General features: G+C 43.2%; 1 protein-coding gene across 1 annotated transcript in view; it reads right to left on the bottom strand.

Moving 5' to 3' along the window:
• Positions 1-2812, bottom strand: part of LOC106585704 (major facilitator superfamily domain-containing protein 3) — a 32064-nt gene extending 29252 nt beyond the window's left edge. Inside the window, exons 1-2 of the mRNA XM_014172221.2 lie at positions 2756-2812; positions 449-1214 (exon numbers count right to left, since the gene is read on the bottom strand). Of these exons, the coding sequence (XP_014027696.1) occupies positions 449-1139 (691 nt within the window). The 5' untranslated portion in view covers positions 1140-1214; positions 2756-2812. The remainder of the gene's footprint in view (positions 1-448; positions 1215-2755) is intronic.
• Positions 2813-22646: the final 19834 nt, after the last annotated feature.

Here is a 22646-nt window from a genome sequence, read left to right as displayed (position 1 = left end):
TTTTCACCTAGTCTGCTCAGAGATTTGAACCAGCGACCGTTCGGTTACTAGCCCAACGCTCTTAACCACTAGGCTACCTGCCACCCACTTCACAAATGAGGCTACAGGTTATCAGGCTTGTATTCAATAGGCACCAAATGGAATAAAACAGACTGAAACAGGCAGGGACTATGAGAACTTGTCCAATAAGAAACACATTTTTTTTGTATTCCGTTGCAAAATGTTTTGCTACGTTTTGCATTAATGAATGTAGGATTACTATTAGAAGAAAACATGTTTTGGCTAAGTCATTTATGGAATAGTGGGTTTCTTATGTAGTAGCCTTGTAGTGGATCAGATTTAGTGTACAGTAGCTGAGAGTGGAGATTAGTGTTAAGACTTTTAGCTACTTCTCCAGTTGGTACAGTAGGTGAGTGTGCATGGTTGTCAGACTGACTAGCAGATTTACCCAGTTTGTATGTGAGAACGTAGATCATGGTCCAGGGCGTCCCAGGTACTGACAGCAGCTTCCGCCACACCCTCCAGGGATGCACAGCGTCCGACTGGACCCCCCTCCTCCCCTCTGCCTGGCCCCTCAACAGCTCATTGTCCAGCACAGGGGCCCCCCACACAAACAGTGCCACCCCGAAGTACACAAAGGCCAACAGCATAAACATAGGGCCCCACCCGGCCACGTCAATCACAGCCAGGAGCCCGCCCCCAGCGAACACCGAGCCGGCCTTGTAGCCCACCACCTGAGCCATGTTGCCCAGGCCCAGCTCGCTGCGGCCCTTCAGCAGTCCCACAGCGGCCCCGTCCACTGTGATGTCCTGAACCGACGCCAGGGCGTTCATGGCCAGCAGAGTCGCCACCACTCCCCAGATGTGGGCCTCCGGGGCCAGAGCGGCACTGGAGAGACAAGTAAGCGCCAGGCCAGAGACTGTGGCCACCAGCCAGCACCGCTTGGTGCCCACACGGTCCACCAGGGGTGCCCAGAGGACCTTGAGCACCCAGGGGAAGTAGAGGATTTTGGTCAAGCCGATGTGGGTGAGGGAGTGGCCCGCCCCACGGAGGTAGACAGGGAGCAACAAGGACTGGAGACCATAGGGGATCCCCTGCACAAAGTAGAGGAGGCCCAGAAAAACCAGCTTGTCATTCATGATTAAATAGGAAAGGGACAATTCGTCAGGTCATGACGATGTTCCACCAGGAGCTGATCAAATGAGTCGATCAGCCTAGGAGAGATGGGGAAGAGAGAGAGGGGATCATTTCACTGACAGAAAACATGAGCAAATGGGTGCCGGAGTCTGGTCTAGTTAGTCTGGCAGACTCTAGACCACACATGCAAGCTAGTGACGGGGTTCTAAATTCCACCTTGCTCCCTATAATCTATCTCCCTCTGTATCTGTCACCTTGTCTACCTTCCGACTGCCAAGGTACATGAAAAAATAATTACTAAAACATATATACAAATAAAATCATGAGCAAATGGAATTCCCCTCATGATAAATAGTTTTGGGTTTTAGTATATGTATTACATGAAGGAAGCTCAGGTAGAAGCACATCATACACTGAACAAAAATATAAACGCAACATGTACACTGTTGGTTCTATGTTTCATGAGCTGAAATAAAAGATCCCAGAAATGTTCTAAATGCACCAAAAAACTGTTTATCTCAAATTTTGTGCACAAATTTGTTTACTTCTCTGTTAGTGAGCATTTCTCCTTTGTCAATATAATCCATCCACCTGACCGGTGTGGCATATCAAGAAGCTGATTAAACAGCATGATCATTACACAGGTGCACCTTGTACTGGGGACAATAAAAGGCCACTCTAAAATGTGCAGTTTTGTCACACAACACTGTGCCACAGATATCGCAAGTTTTGAGGGAGTGTGAAATTGGCATATGGACTGCAGGAATGTCCAACAGAGCTCTTGCCAGAGAATGGAATGTTAATTTCTCTAAGATAGGCCGCCTCCAATGTAATTTTAGAGAATTTGGCAGTACGTCCAGCCGACCTCACAACCGCAGACCACGTGTAACCGTGCCAGCCCAGGACCTCCACATCCGGCTTCTTCACCTGTGGGATTGTCTGAGACCAGCCACCCCAACAGCTGATGAAACTGAGGAGAATTTTGGTCTGTAATAAAGCCCTTTTGTGGGGAAAAACACATTTTGATTGGCTGGTCCTGGATCTCAAGTGGGTAGGCCTATGCCCTTCCAGGCCCACACATAACTGCACCCCTGCCTAGTCATGTAAAATCCATAGATGGGGCCTAATGAATTTATATCAATTGACTGATTTCCTTATATGAACTGTAACTATGGGAAATCGTTAATTGTTGCGTTTATATTTTTGTTCAGTATTGATTCTGGCAAACTGATGCATCAGACAGCTGTCAAGCTTTATTCACAAGCAATAATTAACTTTCATAACTAGTTCATTTTCCTTTTAATTAAATGTATAACACATGGGACAGTGTAGATATCCGTTTACGCCCCAAACTTGACCTTTAGATAGTAGCAAGCTAAACTGATGTCTCGGTAACTTGGCTAGTTATACCACAAGAAAAAAACAATAAACATGCATGGCCAAATAGCTGGTACTCAAGCTAACGCTGTCATACTACCAATTCAGAGTAAGTTAAGTATCAGCGCGTGCCAATAGCTAGCAAATTCTGTGGTGAATTTTTATACATATTATATCATAAAACGTTAATCTGAGTGCAATCTGTTATGATAGTTGTGTCGTTAGCTAGCTGGCTACATACTGGAAATGGAGAACCTGTTTTCAGCGTCTCGTCAGCAACACTAACAGAGTACATCCGGGTCACGGAATTTCAGAACTTTTCCAAATAAAAGTCCCCCAAGTAATAGTAGAAACGTGTCAATAACCTGTATTTACTCATGATATATGAACAATTTTTGTCTTAACATTAACAATGATTCCTATTTGTTCATATTTAACTGACATTTGCCTTAAATGTGGGTTTTAAAACTTGTTCCAAGGTCAAATAAATGGCCACAATACGAATCACCATATGGAATACTTATTGGTTTATAGAGCAAAAAATATTCTGGGTGTCGCAGTAAACGTATTGTAGGAAATACTCAGTAGGGTCTGTAGAATGTATATACTGTATGTATGGTGTCATTTCATGGGGCTCTGAATAATACAGAGTGTTGCTCTCCTTTTACTCAACCCATTCCATTGGCCACAATGGGAATAACTGTATATGGAATACATATTGTCTTATAGAGAAAAAAACGATTCTGTTTGCCACAGTAAAAGAATTGAAAGGAATTATCAGTAAGGTCTGTATAATGTATATATGGTGTTATGTCATGGTGGACAGAGGTCTATATGCCCAGCAACACTTTTTACACCACCCACTCCATTGGTCCCAATGCAATAAACTACAGGCCAATAGATTACATATTTTCTTATAGAGAGAAATATAGTTTAGGTGTCGAAGTAAAATGTACAGTACCAGTCAAAAGTTTGTATACACTTACTCATTCAAAGGGTTTTCTTTATTTACTATTTTCTATATTGTAGAATAATAGTGAAGACATCAAAACTATGAAATAACACATATGGAATCATGTAGTCACCAAAAAAGTGTTAAACAAATCAAAATATATTTTATATTTGAGATTCTTCAAAGTAGCCACTCTTTGCCATGATGACAGCATTGCACACTCTTGGCATTCTCTCAACCAGCTTCATGAGGTAGTCACCTGGAAATGCATTTCAATTAACAGGTGTGCCTTCTTAAAAGTTAATTTGTGGAATTTATTTCCTTCTTAATGCATTTGAGCCTATCAGTTGTGTTGTGACAAGGTACGGGTGGTATACAGAAGATAGCCCTATTTGGTAAAAGAGAAACGACGGTCCATCATTACTTTAAGACATGAAGGTTAGCCAATCCGGAAAATTTCAAGAACTTTGAAAGTGCAGTCACAAAAACCATCAAGCACTATGGTGAAACTGGCTCTCATGAGGACCCCCACAGGAAAGGAAGACCCAGAGTTACCACTGCTGCAGAGGATAAGTTCATTAGAGTTAGCAGCCTCAGAAATTGCAGCCCAAATAAATGCTTCACAGAGTTCAAGTAACAGACACATCTCAACATCAACTGTTCAGAGGAGACTGTGTGACTCAGACCTTCATGGTCGAATTACTGCAAAGAAACCAACCAAAGGACACCAATAATAAGAAGAGACTTGCTTGGGCCAAGAAACACGAGCAATGGACATTAGTAGTGGAAATGACCAGTGGAAATTTTAGATTTTTGGTTCCAACCGCCGTGTCTTTGTGAGACGCAGAGTAGGTGAAAGGATGATCTCTGCATGTGTGGTTCCCACCATGAAGCATGGAGGAGGAGGTGTGATGGTGTGGGGGTGCTTTGCTGGTGACACTGTCTGTGATTTATTTAGAATTCAAGGCACACTTAACCAGCATGGCTACCACAGAATTCTGCAACGATACGCGATCCCATCTGGTTTACGCTTAGTGGGACTATCATTTGTTTTTCAACAGGACAATAACCCGACACACCTCCAGGCTGTGTAAGTGCTATTTGACCAAGAAGGAGAGTGGTGGAGTACTGCATCAGATGACCTGGTCTCCACAATCACCCAACCTCAACCCAATTGAGATGGCTTGGAATGAGTTGGACCGCAGAATGAAGGAAAAGCGGCCAACAAGTGCTCAGCATATGTGGGAACTCCTTCAAGACTTTTGGAAAACATTCCTCATGAAGCTGGTTGAGAGAATGCCAAGAGTGTTTAAAGCTGTCATCATAATCCTGTTGAACGAGGGAGAGTTAGTTGTTTTAACGTTTTATAGTAGGTAGCTAACTTTTTAGTTTGGATCCCCCGACGCAGTTGGCATCAGTTGCTGGGTTTGTTACTCTCTGTCCAGTGATCCTGCCGACCACTGAGTGTCTGAGGAGCTATTTGTCGTAGCAGTTAGCCTAGCAGCTAGCTAGCTGCCTATCAAGCTAGTGGGGTTTCTTGAGGGCTTGAACTCAGCCCTCGATGCGGTTAGCCATTGTGGCTGGGACCGCGTATTGTCCTGGGTTTGTGGCTGTCTAGATCCCTGCTATTTGTTGTTTTCCCTTCCTTGTGACCTGCCCTGTCTGGAACTGCAAGGAGTAACAGCATAACCTACGTTGCTAGCTACCATGACAAAGACCAAAAAAGGCAGGAGTACCGTTGAGGACAGTGGTGTCTCTCTATCATAGGTGAAGGATCTTTTAAACAAACAAAAATAGTTATACAAGCAGTTGTTACAACAACAAGAAAATATCTTCAAGTGTTTTGTCCAAATACTGGTGGATTCAACTAATAAAAGAATAGACGACCTGACCAGGGAGGTCCAGGACCTGAAGAAAAGCTTGCAGTTCTCCCGGGGTCAGCTCGAGGAGTTGAAAAAGGAGAACAGTAAGATAACAGCAATCTGTAAGTCATTGAGAGAGGACATCAGTTCTGTGTGTGAATCCACGATAACAATGGGGTGTCACTTCCTGACCATAGAAAGCTGTTATTTTCTATGGTAGAGTAGGTCAGGGCGTGACAGGGGGGATTTTCTAGTTTAGATTTTCTATGTTGTTATGTTCTAGTTTTGTATTTCAATGTTGGGCTTTGTTTGGAATGATCTCCAATTAGAGGCAGCTGGTCATCGATGTCTCTAATTGGAGATCATACTTTAGTAGGTGTTTTTCCCACCTGGGTTTGTGGGAGATTGATTTTGAGTAAGTGTATGTTGTAACTCTTCATCACGGTTTGTTGTTTTTGTTCATTCAGTTTATTTGTATGTATTGCATAGTTTCACAGTTTAATAAAGAAAATGTGGAAAGATACACACGCTGCGCTTTGGTCCGCTCCTTCATCCTACGACAAACGTGACAGAGGGGCAATCAAGGCGGAATAACACGGTTGTGGACAGAATTGCAGAATCTCCACATGAGCCCTGGACGGAGTCTGAGGACAAAGTGAGGGAAATTATCTCTGAGAAATTGAAGATGGACCACAGGAAGATTGAGGTTGAGCGCGCCCACAGGACTGAAAAGCTCACCACCGGCCCAGGTGACAGGCCCAGGCCGATAGTGGTCAAGTTCCTGAGGTTCAAGGACAAGGTAGCTGTTCTGGAAAGAGCCAAAAACTTGAGAGGAACGTATATCTTCCTCAATGAGGACTATCCTGAAGCTGTGCTCCAGAAGAGGAAACAACTTATCCCAGCCATGAAAGCTGTCAGAGCACATGGGGACATTGCTTACATCTGCTATGACAGGCTCATTGTCCACTCTCCCTCCCAGAAGCCTGGAAGGGGTGAGAGAGCCAAGCCTATGGGTTCATGTCTTCAACCCCGCAGCACACACACACCAATTGATTAATGGACTGCTGAATGTATATTTTTTATCTTGCTGGGTTTGCTCTTTTCCATATTATGTATATATCTGATAAGCTACCCAGGAAAGGGCTGAAAATAGCCCATAGTATTATATGTAGCCTTACAGATAAGGTTCATGAAATCAATAACTTGCTAACATCAGATAACATTCATATATTAGCCATTTCTGAGACTCACTTAGATAATTCATTTGATGATACAGCAGTAGCAATACAAGGATATCACATCTATAGAAGAGACAGAAATGCTTATGGGAGAGGTGTTGCTGTATATATTCAGAGCCATATCCCTGTAATGCTTAGAGAAAATCTTATGTCAAGTGTTATTGAAGTGTTGTGGTTGCAGGTTCACTTGGCACATCTAAAGTATTTTCTTTTGCGGTGTTGCTATAGGCCACCAAGTGCTAACAGTCAGTATTAATATGTGTGAAATGCTTGATAGTGTATGTGATGTAAACAGAGAGGTCTACTTTCTTGGGGACCTGAATATTGACTGGTTTTCATCAAGCTGTCCGCTCAAGAGGAAGCTTCTCACTGTACCAGTGCCTGTAATCTGGTTCAGGTTATTAATAAACTATCAGGGTTTTTACAAACACTACAGGAACAAGATCATCCACATGTATCGATCACATTTTTACTAATACTGTAGAACTTTGTTCTAAAGCTGTATCCGTACCCATTGGATCTAGTGATCACAATATAGTGGCAATATCCAGGAAATCCAAAGTTCCAACAGCTGGGCCGAGAATTTGCTTCGACTCTTATGTGAATGATGTTAAAAATATTTGTTGGTCTGATGTGATTAATAAGGAGCATCCAGATGCTGCACCTGTTAAGAGACTCACTGTTAGAACTGTTTAAGCTCCATGGACTGAGGAGGACTTGAAAAACTGTATGTTTGAAAGAGATGGGGCAAAAAGAGTGGCTAATAAGTCTGGCTGCAAATCTGACTAGCTAATTTACTGCAATTTGAGAAATGATGTGACTAAACTCAACAAAAAGAAACAGAAACTGTATTATGAAGCCAAGCTCAATGATATATGAATGATGATGGAATGATGGAAAAACACTTTGGAGTACTTTAAATGAAATTATGGACAGAAGGACAAATTCAACTCCATCTTTCATCGAATCAGATGGCTTATTCATCACAAAACCATTTGATGTTGCCAATTATTTGAATGATTACTTTATTGGCAAAGTGGGCAAACTTAGACAGGAAATGCCAACAACAAACAGTGAGCCATCGTATTCATGCATTATAATAATAATCTCTCAAAATTGCAGATTTTAATTTTGTAAAGTTAGTGTGGGAGAGGTGGAAAAAATATTGTTATCGATCAATAATGACTAATCTCATGGCATTGACAACTTAGATGGAAAGCTACTGAGGATGGTAGCTGACTCTATAGCCACTCCTATCGGTCACATCTTTAATCTGAGTTTAGAGGAAAGTCTTTGTCCTCAGGCCTGGAGAGAAGCCAAAGTAATTCCGCTACCCAGAGAGGTAAAGTGGACTTTACTGGTTCTAACAGCAGACCAATCAGCTTGCTGCCGGCAATTAGCAAACTGTTGGAAAAAATTGTGTTTGACCAAATACAATGCTATTTCTCTGTAAACAAATTAACAACAAACTTTCAGCATGCTCATAGAGAATGGCACTCAACATGTACTGCACCAACACAAATGACTGATGATTGGTTGAAAGAAATTGATAATAAGAAGATTGTGGGAGCTGTACTGTTAGATTTCAGTGCAGCCTTTGATATTATTGACTATAACCTGTTGTTGAATAAACATATGTGTTATGGCTATATCATTGACTCAAAGCTATCTATATAATAGAACTCAGAGGGTTTTCTTTAATGGAAGCTTCTCTAATGTCAAACATGTAAAGTGTGGTGTATCTCTGACCTCCTCCCTATAGGCTGTCTCATCGTTGTCAGTGATCAGGCCTACCACTGTTGTGTCGTCGGCACACTTAATGATGGTGTTGAAATCGTGCTTGGCCATGCAGTCATGGGTGAACAGGGAGTACAGGAGGGGACTGAGCACCCGTGTTGAGGATCAGCGTGGCATATGTGTTGTTACCTACCCTTACCACCTGGGGGCGGCCCGGCAGGATGTCCAGGATCCAGAGGGTAGTGTTTAGTCCCAGGGTCGTTAGCTTAGTAATGAGCTTAAAGTGCACTATGGTGTTGAACGCTGAGCTGCAGTCAATGAATAACATTCTCACATAGGTGTTCCTTTTGTCCAGGTGGGAAAGGGCAGTGTGGAGTGCAATAGAGATTGCATCATCTGTGGATCTGTGTGCAAATTGGAGTGGTTCTAGGGTTTCTGGGATAATGGTGTTAATGTGAGCCATGACCATCCTTTCAATGCACTTCATGGCTACAGACGTGAGTGCTACGGGTCGGTAGTCATTTAGGCAGGTTACCTTGGTGTTCTTGGGCACAGGGACTATGGTGGTCTGCTTGAAACATGTTGGTATTACAGACTTGGTCTGGGACAGGGTGAAAATGTCAGTGAAGACACTTGCCAGCCGGTCAGTGCATGCTCGGAGTGCACATCCTGGTAATCCGTCTGGCCCTGCGGCCTTGTTAATGCTGACCTGTTTAAAGGTCTTACTCACATCGGCTACGGAGAGCATGATCACACAGTCGTCCTGAACAGCTGATGCTCTCACGCATGCTTCAGTGTTGCTTGCCTCGAAGCGAGAATATAAGTAATTTAGCTCGACTGGTAGGCTCGTGTCACTGGGCAGCTCGCGGTTGTGCTTCCATTTGTAGTCCGTAATAGTTTGCAAGCCCTGCCACATCCGATGACAGTTGGAACCGGTGTAGTGCGATTCAATCTTAGTCCTGTATTGACACTTTGCCTGTTTGATGGTTTGTCAGAGGGCATAGTGGGATTTCTTATAAGCGTCCGTGTTAGAGTCCTGCTCCTTGAAAGCAGCAGCAGCAGCTCTACCCTTTAGCTCAGTGCGGATGTTGCCTATAATCCATGGCTTCTGGTTGGGGTATGTACGTACAGTCAATGTGGGGATGACATCATCCATGCTCTTATTGATGAAGCCAGTGACTGATGTGATGTACTTTCAAGACTGGGCATTCAACTGAGACTGCTCTTCTCTGTGTCACGGAGGCTCTCCGCACTGCTAAAGCTAACTCTCTCTCCTCTGCTCTCATCCTTCTAGACCTATCTGCTGCCTTTGATACTGTGAACCATCAGATCCTCCTCTCCACCCTCTCCAAGTTGGGCATCTCCGGCGCGGCCCACGCTTGGATTGCGTCCTACCTGACAGGTCGCTCCTACCAGGTGGCGTGGCGAGAATCTGTCTCCGCACCATGCGCTCTCACCACTGGTGTCCCCCAGGGCTCTGTTCTAGGCCCTCTCCTATTCTCGCTATACACCAAGTCACTTGGCTCTGTCATATCCTCACATGGTCTCTCCTATCATTGCTATGCAGACGACACACAATTAATCTTCTCCTTTCCCCCTTCTGATAACCAGGCGGCGAATCGCATCTCTGCATGTCTGTCAGACATATCAGTGTGGATGACGGATCACCAGCTCAAGCTGAACCTCGGCAAGACGGAGCTGCTCTTCCTCCCAGGGAAGGACTGCCCATTCCATGATCTCGCCATCACGGTTGACAACTCCCTTGTGTCCTCCTCCCAGAGTGCTAAGAACCTTGGCTTGATCCTGGACAACACCCTGTCGTTCTCCACTAACATCAAGGCGGTGACCCGATCCTGTAGGTTCATGCTCTACAACATTCGCAGAGTACGACCCTGCCTCACACAGGAAGCGGCGCAGGTCCTAATCCAGGCACTTGTCATCTCCCGTCTGGATTACTGCAACTCGCTGTTGGCTGGGCTCCCTGCCTGTGCCATTAAACCCCTACAACTCATCCAGAACGCCGCAGCCCGTCTGGTGTTCAACCTTCCCAAGTTCTCTCACGTCACCCCGCTCCTCCGCTCTCTCCACTGGCTTCCAGTTGAAGCTCGCATCCGCTACAAGACCATGGTGATTGCCTACGGAGCTGTGAAGGGAACGGCACCTCCATACCTTCAGGCTCTGATCAGGCCCTACACCCAAACAAGGGCACTGCGTTCATCCACCTCTGGCCTGCTGGCCCCCCTACCTCTGAGGAAGCACAGTTCCTGCTCAGCCCAGTCAAAACTGTTCGCTGCTCTGGCACCCCAATGGTGGAACAAGCTCCCTCACGACGCCAGGACAGCGGAGTCAATCACCACCTTCCGGAGACACCTGAAACCCCACCTCTTTAAGGAATACCTAGGATAGGATAAAGTAATCCTTCTAACCCCCCCCCCCCTTAAAAGATTTAGATGCACTATTGTAAAGTGGTTGTTCCACTGGATATTATAAGGTGAATGCACCATTTTGTAAGTCGCTCTGGATAAGAGCGTCTGCTAAATGACTTAAATGTAAATGTACTCCTCAATGTCATCAGAAGAATTACGGAACATATTCCAGTCTGTGCTAGCAAAACAGTCCTATAGACCAGAGAATCTTGTTTCTCATGGTCTGAGAGTCTTTAGGTGCCTTTTGGTAAACTCCTAGCGAGCTGCCATGTGTATTTTACTGTGGAGTGGCTTCCGTCTGGCCAATCTACCATAAAGGCCTGATTGGTGGAGTGCTGCAGATATGGTCGTCCTTCTGGAAGATTCTCCCATCTCCACAGAGGAACTCTGGAGCTCTGTCAGAGTGACCATCGGGTTCTTGGTCATCTCCCTGACCAGGGGCTTGCTCAGTTTGGCTGGGGGGCCAGCTCTAGGAAGAGTCTTGGTGGTTCAAAACTTCTTTCATTTAAGAATGATGGAGGCCACTTGGTTCTTGGGGACCTTCAATGCTGCAGAAATGTTTTGGTACCCTTCCCCAGATCTGTACCTCGACCCAATCTTGTCTCGGAGCTCTACGGATAATTCCTTCGACTTCATGGCTTGGTTTTTGCTCTGACGTGCGCTTTCCACTGTGGGACCTTATATAGACAGGTATGTGCCTTTCCAAATTATGTAAATAAGGTATTTGTTTGTTTTCTAATATATATTTTCAAAAATGTCTATAAACCTGTTTTTGCTTTGTCATTAATGGGAATTATGTGTAGATTGATGAAGGAAAAAATGTAATCAATTTTCAAATTAGGCTATAACGTAACAAAATGTGGAAAAAGTGAAGGGATCTGAATACTTTCAGAATGCACTGTAACTGGAAAGGTTGACATCGAAATAAGAGAGGATAAGATGAAGTGTGCTTTGTCAGATGAGGCAAATTTGAGGGTTCAGGCTTACCACTTAAAATAATAGTGTTTACGTCGACCCATTATGAAAGGGAGAGGGTCCATTTAGAAAGGTATATTAAAAAGTTCTTATGGGCAGGCCTATTTGCACCGCCGAGAAGAGGGGTCCAGAAAAGTCGGGTCCACATCCCCTGCCTTTAAAAAAACAGTAGCAGTTATGGTGTTTGTGTGCTTGTTCTTTAAAGCAGTCTTGTGAGAGGGCAATGTGAATACACTTTTTACAATAGCATGCAATACTATGTTTTACATGAGTTATCGGAAAGGGAACTACTTAGTTGAAATAAGTTAAGGTTTTATGCTTGAATGATACAGCAGACTGAAATTAAGCTATATGCTTAATAATGATATTTAAATATACATGTTTTATTTATTTCATATAGTGGTGGGCCCCTTATCGATAATTTGATATATCGATACCGTTTGATATCGATATGAGCAAGGCATATCAGGATATTGGTTTATTCTTCCTTGTTAACCTACACAATTCTGTAATAAAGCATACATCACTGGTCCTGCATGCACAAAGTCCTCTCACAGACCTGACAGTCTGCTTAGCAAAAACAAAACAGGCAGCTTATAATAAATAATTTCCTGCTGATGAGCCATCAATTGTGGAAGGGCTTGCCATTCTATTAAAACTGGTTAGGTAGGTTTATACCACCAGAACACACCTGGCCCAATGGGCAATCCACAGGAAGTTGTCTAGACTTCAAAAAGTGAACATTCACATACAGTTGAAGAAAATGGCCTTGTTAGTCCCAGCTGAAGGGTGGGTGTTCTGTGAGGAGGGCTACCTGTCCTGCCTGTTGACATCGTAGGATATAATCTAACTCCAGGAGGTTCCGTTTTGCTCGCTAACATAACAGACCATTCCAGAGGCCGCCGGGTTTCAGAGAATTTGGCTTCTTATATAAAAATCATCTCCTCCAAGTGGAGGTAAAAGGATGAGAACCTCGCTCCGTAAATGTGTGCATACCCTCAAAGATTGGGCCACAGGCAAAAATGTTAATTGAGCAAATTCACCCCCATGACAAATGGCACTTGATTTCTGACACATCTCAAGGAATTACTTTAGCTTTTAAAACATGATTTGAAGTTGAACATAATTGTCCGTTGACGACAGAAATGTAACCAATGGAGTTCAGTTTTTTGGTAAAGATAATTTTAACTTTATTTAACTAGGCACGTCAGTTAAGAACAAATTCAGTTGGTTAACTGCCTTGTTCAGGGGCAGGACGACAGCTCGGGGATTCGATCTTGCAACCTTTCGGTTACTAGTCCAATGCCCTAACCACTAGGTTACCTGCCCCCCCAATGTACTGATGATGTTAGACATTTGTACTTACCTCAGTCACATTCACCAAAATCAAGGGATATACAGTTGAAGTCAGAAGTTTACATACACCTTAGCCAAATACATTTAAACTCGGTTTGTCACAATAAAGGGGTGTGAGAAAAGGGGCTGAGCTGGACCCAAGCAAAGAAACAATAATCCAAAAACACCCCTAAACTAGACTAGCCTACTTCAGTACAGCTAACTAACTATCCAAAAATACAGTGGGTGGTCCGCCCAGTTCTAACTAGTGTATTTAGACACTGTTTTCCTACGCGTAATGTAGACCCATGGGCGACTGGTCTTGTTACCCCCTTTTCCCACCAAACAAACAAACAGTCAACCAACAAAACAATACTCACAGGTGGGATGGACAAAGTGACATGCAGTTGCAATACAAAAGAGAGATCAATACAAGATAGTGAGAGCTTGAGAGAGAGAGCTTGAGAGAGATCAATACAAGATAGTGAGAGCTTGAGAGCGAGAGCTTGAGAGAGATCAATACAAGATAGTGAGAGCTTGAGAGAGAGAGAGAGAGAGAGAGAGAGAGAGAGAGAGAGAGAGAGAGAGAGAGAGAGAGAGAGAGAGAGAGAGAGAGAGAGAGAGAGAGAGAGAGAGAGAGAGAGAGAGAGAGAGAGAGAGAGAGAGAGAGAGAGAATGAACACAAAGATTGATCTGGGGAGAAAACAACTGAATGGGTTTTTAAACCAAGGGAAAGGGGATGTGATTGGTTGAGGGAAAAGGAGCAGGTGTCTTTGGATTGTGGCTGATTGGTGACTGATTGGGGAGTGATGATTGTCACCTGTGAGGAGGAGAAGGAGAGAAAATAAATATACATACAGGATACCTGTATCTGAACACCTGACATTTAATCCTAGTAAAAATGTCCTTTCTTAGGTCAGTTAGGATCACCACTTTATTTTAAGAATGTGAAATGTCAGAATAATAGTAGAAAGGATTAATTATTTCAGCTTTTACGTTTTTCATCACATTCCCAGTGGGTCAGAAGTTTAAGTACACTCAATTAGTATTTGGTAGCATTGCCTTTAAATTGTTTAACTTGGGTCAAACGTTTCGGGTAGTCTTCCACAAGCTTCCCACAGTAAGTTGGTGAATTTTGGCCCATTCCTCCTGACAGAGCTGGTGTAACTGAGTCAGGTTTGTAGGCCTTCTTCCTCTCACAGGCTTTTCAGTTTTGCCCACAAATTTTCTATAGGATTGAGGTCAGGGCTGTGTGATGGCCGCTCCAATACCTTGACTTTGTTGTCCTTAAGCTATTTTGCCACAAGTTTGGAAGTATGCTTGGGGTCATTGTCCATTTGGAAGACCCATTTGCGACCAAGCTTTAACTGCCTGACTGATGTCTTGAGATGTTACTTCAATATATCCACATAATTTTCCTCTCTCATGATGCCATCTATTTTGCGAAGTGCACCAGTCCCTCCTGCAGCAAAGCATCCCCACAACATGATGCTGCCACCCCCGTGCTTCACGGTTAGGATGGTGTTCTTCGGCTTGCAAGCCTCCCCCTTTTTCCTCCAAACATAACAATGGTCATTATGGCCAAACAGTTCTATTTTTGTTTCATCAGACCAGAGGACATTTCTCCAAAAAGTACGATCTTTGTCCGCATGTGCAGTTGCAAACCGTGGTCTGGCTTTTTTATGGCAGTTTTGGAGCAGTGGCTTCTTCCTTGCTGAGTGGCCTTCAGGTTATGTTGATATTGGACTTGTTTTACTGTGGATATAGATACTTTTGTACCTGTTTCCTCCAGCATCTTCACAAGGTCCTTTGCTGTTGTTCTGGGATTGATTTGGACTTTTCGCACCAAAGTACGTTCATCTCTAGTAGACAGAACGCATCTCCTTCCTGAGCAGTATGACAGCTGCGTGGCCCCATGATGATTATACTTGCGTACTATTGTTTGTACAGATGAATGTGGTACCTTCAGGCATTTGGAAATTGCTCCCAAGGATGAACCAGACTTGTGGAGGTCTACAATTTTTTTTCTGAGGTCTTGGCTGATTTCTTTTGATTTTCTCATGATGTCAAGCAAGGAAGCACTGAGTTTGAATGTAGGCCTTGAAATACATCCACAGGTACACCTCCAATTGACTCAAATGATGTCAATTAGCCTATCAGAAGCTTGTAAAGCCATGACATCATTTTCTGGAATTTTTCAAGCTGTTTAAAGGCATAGTCAACTTAGTGCATGTAAACTTCTGACCCACTGGAATTGTGATACAGTGAATTATAAATGAAATAATTGGTCTGTAAACAGTTGTTGTAAAAATGCCTTGTCATGCACAAAGTAGATGTCCTAACCGACTTGTCAAAACAATAGGTTGTTAACAAGAAATTTGTGGAGTAGTTGAAAAACAAGTTTTAATGACTCCGACTTCAACTGTATATGAAGCCATGAAGTCGAAGGAATGTATTTTCTAGAAACTGATATAATATCAATATCAAATCGAAAAATGCAACTGATATCAATATACACTGAGTATACCAAACATTAGGAACACCTTTTGCCCTCAGAACAGCCTCAATTTGTCACGGCATGGACTCTACAAGGTGTCAAAAGCGTTTCACAGGGATGCTGGCCCATGTTACCTCCAATGCTTCCCACAGTTGTGTCAAGTTGGCTGGATGTCCTTTGGGTGGTGGACCATTCTTGATACACATGGGAAACTGTTGAGCATGAAAAGCCCAGCAGCGTTGCAGTTCTTCACTGAAACCGGTGTGCTTGGCACCTACTATCATACCCTGTTCAAAGGCACTTAAATATGTTTCTTTCCTATTCACCCTCTGAATGGCACACTTACACAATCCATGTCACAATTGTCTCAAGGCTTAAAAATTCTTCTTTAATTAACCCGTCTCCTCACCTTCATCTACGTTGATTGAAGTGGATTTAACAAGTGACGTCAAAAAAGGATCATAGCATTCACCTGGATTCACCTGGTCAGTCTATGTCATGAAAGGAGCAGGTGTTTTGTATACTCAGTGTAGATTTTTCACTAATTCAATGGATTTATTCGACGAGGGATTGCAACGAATGAATGTATTATAAAGTGTGTTAGAGCCCACATTTACATCGGAACAAATAATTATTTTTCCTGTACATTGCTATATTTGTACCCTATAGTGTCCAGGCACCCCATTTTAAGAAGTTTGGCCACATTAGAAAGCCAGCAACACTCAGTATTATTCAGAGCTGTTTGTGTAGGGGGACCGAAGTGCTGTACAATGAGCTGTTGAGGGGCAGGCAGAGGGGAGGAGGGGGGTCCAGTTGGACGCTGTGCATCCCTGGAGGGTGTGGGGGAAGCTGCTGTCAGTACCTGGGACGCCCTGGACCATGATCTACGTTCTCACATACAAACTGGGTAAATCTGCTAGTCAGTCTGACAACCATGCACACTCACCTACTGTACCAACTGGAGAAGTAGCTAAAAGTCTTAACACTAATCTCCACTCTCAGCTACTGTACACTAAAGCTGATCCACTACAAGGCTACTACATAAGAAACCCACTATTCCATAAATGACTTAGCCAAAACATGTTTTCTTCTAATAGTAATCCTACAGGTCTAGGCGATTACTCCATCAATGTTCTGTGCCTGTGTTGAAAAGCACAGCGATTAATCCATATATTATATCTATGTTGAAAACCCCTCCATCACTCCATAATTTATCTCCACGGAGAAAAGCTTTACTATAGAGACTGGTTGAAGTTGTCCTGTGTCATTAGTACTTTCCCAGCATTTGAACACCACATTTTTCATTAAAATAGCCTTTAACGAGTTCTCTACTCAAGCTCTATGTAAGTGAGGTTTAGGTCATCGGGTTCAAGTGACAGAGGAGTTTTCAATACAGGTAGTGTCTGTTTGACTCTAATGAGAAAGCACACAAAACCTTTTTGGGTTATATTCATTAGTGCACAATGTAGCAAAACATTTTGCAATGGAAAATGAAAACAAGCGTTTCTTATTGGACAAGCTCTCATAGTCCCTCCCTGTTTCAGTCTGTTTTCTTCCGTTTGGTAATAATGAATACAACCTTGATGGCGGCATTCTAAACATCTCTTTCTCTGGGTCGTGTTCACTAGGGCATGCAAAAGAAAATATATTAAAACAGTTTGCAATGGTGAACTACATTTTGTGTTTCATAAAGGTCCGATCCAAGTAATCCCCTTGCTGTTTCAGTCAGTTTTCTTCTGTTTAGTGCCTAAATGAACACAACTCTGATGACCTGTAACCTCATTTGTGAGGTAAGCAAGACTGAGTCGTCTTTTCTCCATTCAGCTGTGGTCTCATTTCTTACCACGAGATGTCCCTGTTTTCATGTCTAAGCGGGCCCAGATCTAGGTTTTCCTCTAGTTAAGACAGCCACAGTAAAAATTGGCTATATCATAAACATGTATGAAAACATAACTTAGCTTTTTGGTCTTAATTTAAGGTTAGGCATAATGTTAGCAGTGTGGTAAAGGTTAGTCTGTTGATGAATAAAGGGAATGAGTGGGTTATTACCAGGCACTTGGTAGTGAGTCCAGAATCTAGCCTACTTAAAATCCTGTTTTTGGAAAATATGACATTTTGAGCTGTGTGAATAGCATTTATGTACAAAGAAACAGGTACATACATTTATATATATTGTGTGTCTGTGTGTGAGCAAGAGTTGATATGAACAGAGTTTAGTGTTTGGCAGCAGGAGGGGATTATGTAAGGATTAGAGTGTCTGTGTTTGTGGTGTTTTTTTCATGGAAATTGAAATGGAAGACGCAGCATCACACTGGTGTTTGGGTGTTGGGAAAACATGTTCTATGTACATGTGCATACATGTGCTTGTTTTTGAATGTTGTGCTATTTATTATAACCCACCCAATAATTACAATTTCTTGTTGCTGCAGGATTATTTTCCTGTTGTGGGAAACTGGTCCCCTCCCTTCCATGCACAGCCATACTTGGAGGATAGACTATGAGACACGGGAGAGATGATGGCAGAGCATGGGTGAGGGGAAGAGGGGGGAGGGATGTGAAGTCATTTTTAAGAGGGAAAAAGGAGGATGGCAGGGAGGCTGAAGGGGCGATGAATTAATGAAGAACCACCACATGGTGCCCAGAGGGAGACAGACAGCGATGAATAAAGGCAAAGAGGCCTAAAGAGAGAGGACAGTATTGGGATGGTACAACAGGACTTTTTCAATACTGGAACCAAACCAACCAGTGACCCTGTTTGGTTGTCCATAACACTGCTCCCCTAGATTGCATAGTCAGTGTTTGTTTGCTTTGTCAACAGCATAGATATCAATCATTGGTCAATACACTGGTGACATGTAGTTAGGGCTGGGTGATATTTCATATTTCAAGGTATACCGGTTTTGTCCTAGTTTGGTTGAGTATAAAGCAATCAGAAAGGAGAATGACCATTAAACCAATTAGAATGAGTCTGTTGCCAACCTAGGGTTATGCACTACTCATAAAACATATTTAACTTGTTTTATTCAGAAACATAGAATACCGTCAAACACTGCCATGCAGTCAAAACATTAGAAAAATATTGTGATATGTTGATATGTAGGTTGATACATTGCTATGTTTTCATTTATAAAGCCCTTTTACAAAAAGTCCCACTCTACCTAACTTTATTTCCAACCTTTAGACATACGAGATACCACACCCAGTCTCAGGGATGGCTAACTTTGGAAATTCGTTTGTTCTCTAACCCTCTTCTCTCTGTCTGTTCATGTTTGTCCCTTACCCCTCTCTCTCTGTCTGTTCATGTTTGTCCCTTACCCCTCTCTCTCTGTCTGTTCATGTTTGTCCCTTACCCCTCTCTCTCTGTCTGTTCATGTTTGTCCCTTACCCCTCTCTCTCTGACTGTTCATGTTTGTCCCTTACCCCTCTCTCTCTGTCTGTTCATGTTTGTCCCTTACCCCTCTCTCTCTGTCTGGTCATGTTTCTCCCTTACCCCTCTCTCTCTGTCTGTTCATGTTTGTCCCTTACCCCTCTCTCTCTGTCTGTTCATGTTTCTCCCTTACCCCTCTCTCTCTGTCTGTTCATGTTTGTCCCTTACCCCTCTCTCTCTGTCTGTTCATGTTTCTCCCTTACCCCTCTCTCTCTGTCTGTTCATGTTTCTCCATTACCCCTCTCTCTCTGTCTGTTCATGTTTCTCCCTTACCCCTCTCTCTCTGTCTGTTCATGTTTCTCCCTTACCCCTCTCTCTCTGTCTGTTCGTGTTTCTTCCTTACCCCTCTCTCTCTGTCTGTTCATGTTTCTCCCTTACCCCTCTCTCTCTGTCTGTTCGTGTTTGTCCCTTACCCCTCTCTCTCTGTCTGTTCGTGTTTGTCCCTTACCCCTCTCTCTCTGTCTGTTCATGTTTGTCCCTTACCCCTCTCTCTCTGTCTGTTCGTGTTTGTCCCTTACCCCTCTCTCTCTGTCTGTTCATGTTTGTCCCTTACCCCTCTCTCTCTGTCTGTTCGTGTTTGTCCCTTACCCCTCTCTCTCTGTCTGTTCATGTTTCTCCCTTACCCCTCTCTCTCTGTCTGTTCGTGTTTGTCCCTTTCCCCTCTCTCTCTGTCTGTTCGTGTTTGTCCCTTACCCCTCTCTCTCTGTCTGTTCGTGTTTCTCCCTTACCCCTCTCTGTCTGTTCGTGTTTCTCCCTTACCCCTCTCTCTCTGTCCATGTTTGTCCCTTACCCCTCTCTCTCTGTCTGTTCATGTTTGTCCCTTACCCCTCTCTCTCTGTCTGTTCATGTTTGTCCCTTACCCCTCTCTCTCTGTCTGTTCATGTTTGTCCCTTACCCCTCTCTCTCTGTCTGTTCATGTTTCTCCCTTACCCCTCTCTCTCTGTCTGGTCATGTTTCTCCCTTACCCCTCTCTCTCTGTCTGTTCATGTTTCTCCCTTACCCCTCTCTCTCTGTCTGTTCATGTTTCTCCCTTACCCCTCTCTCTCTGTCTGTTCATGTTTCTCCCTTACCCCTCTCTCTCTGTCTGTTCATGTTTCTCCCTTACCCCTCTCTCTCTGTCTGTTCATGTTTCTCCCTTACCCCTCTCTCTCTGTCTGTTCATGTTTCTCCCTTACCCCTCTCTCTCTGTCTGTTCATGTTTCTCCATTACCCCTCTCTCTCTGTCTGTTCATGTTTGTCCCTTACCTCTCTTTCTGTCCATGTTTGTCCCTTACCCCTCTCTCTCTGTCTGTTCATGTTTCTCCATTACCCCTCTCTCTGTGTCTTTCTCTGTTATCCATAATTTTTCTCTCCATCTTTCTACCTTACCCCTCTCTTTCTCTCTCCACCTTTTCCCTCTTTATGTCTCTGTCTTTCTGTCTCCCTCTCTCTGTCGTTCTCCCTCTCTGTCTCTCTGTCGTTCTCCCTTATTCTGTTTCTATGTCATTCTCTGTCTCTTTCTCCCTCTCTCTGTCTTTCACCCTCTCTATGTCTTTGTCTCCCTCTCTCTGTCATTCTCTCTCTCTGTCTGTCTTTCTCCCTCTCTCTGTCTCTGTTATTCTCTCTGTCTCTTTCTCCCTTTATCTGTCTCTCTCCATCTTTCTATCTTGAGTCCGCCTGCATTCCATCTAAAAAAGTTTGTAACAGTTCGTGCATATATTATGATGACATTTTGTGAAATTTTGTTTGTTTTGGTCTTTGGCATAGTTTTTTTCCACTGTTTGTGTACGAGCTGAAGTCGGTAGCTGAGGTCGGCCCCTTCGTTGGTGATAGGTCAACAGTAGGGATTCTTCAATTAAGTGTTTGTTGTCATTCAACGAGAGATGAATAATTTTCATGCACATTTTTTCACTTGAGAAATACTGCACCAAACATCTTAGTTAGATGTAAAATTGACGACTAAGATCTCCTTGGCAAAAACGTCAAAATGAATGATAGATTTCTGGAGTTATCTTAGATTAATTCGGACTATTTTGAGGCTAAGGTGTTTCTCCCTTACCCCTCTATGTGTCCTCCTTTACCCCTCTCTGTGTCTTTCTCCCTTACCCCTCTTTATCTCTCTCTGTCTTTCTCCCTCTCGCTGTCTTTCTCACACTCTCTCTCTCTCTATCTATCTTTCTCTCTTACCCCCCTCTCTACTAGTTTCTAATTTGTGGATGCCTAATAAAATCCCCACTGAAATGGACAATTGTTGCTTTGAGAATATTTATAGAATTGAATAATCAGCCCTGTTGTGTTTGTCTGCACTCCCCTTTTAAATAATGAATGAGTTTGAATCAGTTGGAGCACTAAAAGCTGTAGAGACACAGAACCACTAGAAAAGAATCAAGAGTTGATTATTTCAGTGTAAGAAATATGATGAACTGCACAGTAACCTGCTGATTATTAGACATTATAAAGGCTTATAGTGCTTATAACATGTTATAACACATTATACCCGCAGGCTTTAAAAGGGCAACCTACTGTTTAAACAACCACAAAGGTTTTACCCTATCCAGTGTTTTGGTAAATAGCTCAGGGATGGGGTTGGAGGAATGTAACCACTCTCAAATCCATAGACAGAGCTATGGATGGAAGGACTGACCCTCCCATGAGATCAAAATTAGAGTTCTAACCATATTTTGAGGCTATACAGTGTTTGTTTACAATAAGGCCTACACTGTTTAAAAACAAAGGAGTAAAACAAGCTTATATTTTGGGTTTTGATGGGGTACGACAGTTTCAACTGGTGCTGGTGGGGAATAGTGATTAGTAGAGTAGCTGATAGCTGTTGATGTTAGCGCTGCTGTGGAATATAGAATATAGACGTGTTGAATATCATCATAGCAACCTCTGTTTATCCCTCTCATTCTCCTGCCATAAGTTTAGCTGTCACATAATAATGTCAGAACGTTTACGTGTGCGTTGTCTTAAGCGTTCCCTCGCTCCAGGAGGTTATCAGCATCTTCTCTGAGAACTATTTTTGATTTCCTTCTCTGTTTCATGTGAAAGGTTCTCTCTCTCTCTTTTTCTCTCTTCCTCTATTTTTGTTTTTCTCCTGGCCCAGTGTGTGTGTGTGTGTGTAGTCTCTTTGACAGCAGTCTCTGAGCTAGAGGTCTTCACGGATATACCCTAACCCGATGTACCTGAGATCTGGGGATCGGATCACGCTCGGTGGCCACAGACCTCGGATCTGTCTGAAAATATGTGAAATACCAACAAATCCAAAATTATATTTGAAGAAGAAAATATCCTGATGAAAATAAATACCCTTATGAAAATAATCACATTTGCTACACATGGCAGTTGGTTCAGTCAAAAACATGAATCTCTCTTCCACCTGTCTGCCTGTCTCTCTGTCTGGCTTGAGCTGATGCTATAGTGAACTTGCAACATTGTTTCAACTGGGCCTTCAATGTTTCCCATGCTAATGAGCTCAGAACAGACATAGCTGTATTTGAGTAAGACAGAAGTGTTCAGGTAGCCTATTTTATGACGTCTCCACTGGAGATATATAGTGACAGCTCAAGCCAGACAGCGAGGCAGACAGGCCAAGTGGCACAGCAGTCTAAGGCACTGCATCTCAGTGCTAGAGGAATCACTACAAACCCTGGTTCAATTCCAGGCTATATCACAACTGGCCGTGATTGGGAGTCCCATAGGGC

This window comes from Salmo salar, chromosome ssa24, assembly GCF_905237065.1.
Source record: "Salmo salar chromosome ssa24, Ssal_v3.1, whole genome shotgun sequence".
Classification (NCBI taxonomy): Eukaryota; Metazoa; Chordata; class Actinopteri; order Salmoniformes; family Salmonidae; genus Salmo; species Salmo salar.
Note: the sequence above shows the minus strand (reverse complement) of the source record. Positions and strands in the feature narration are given on the sequence as shown.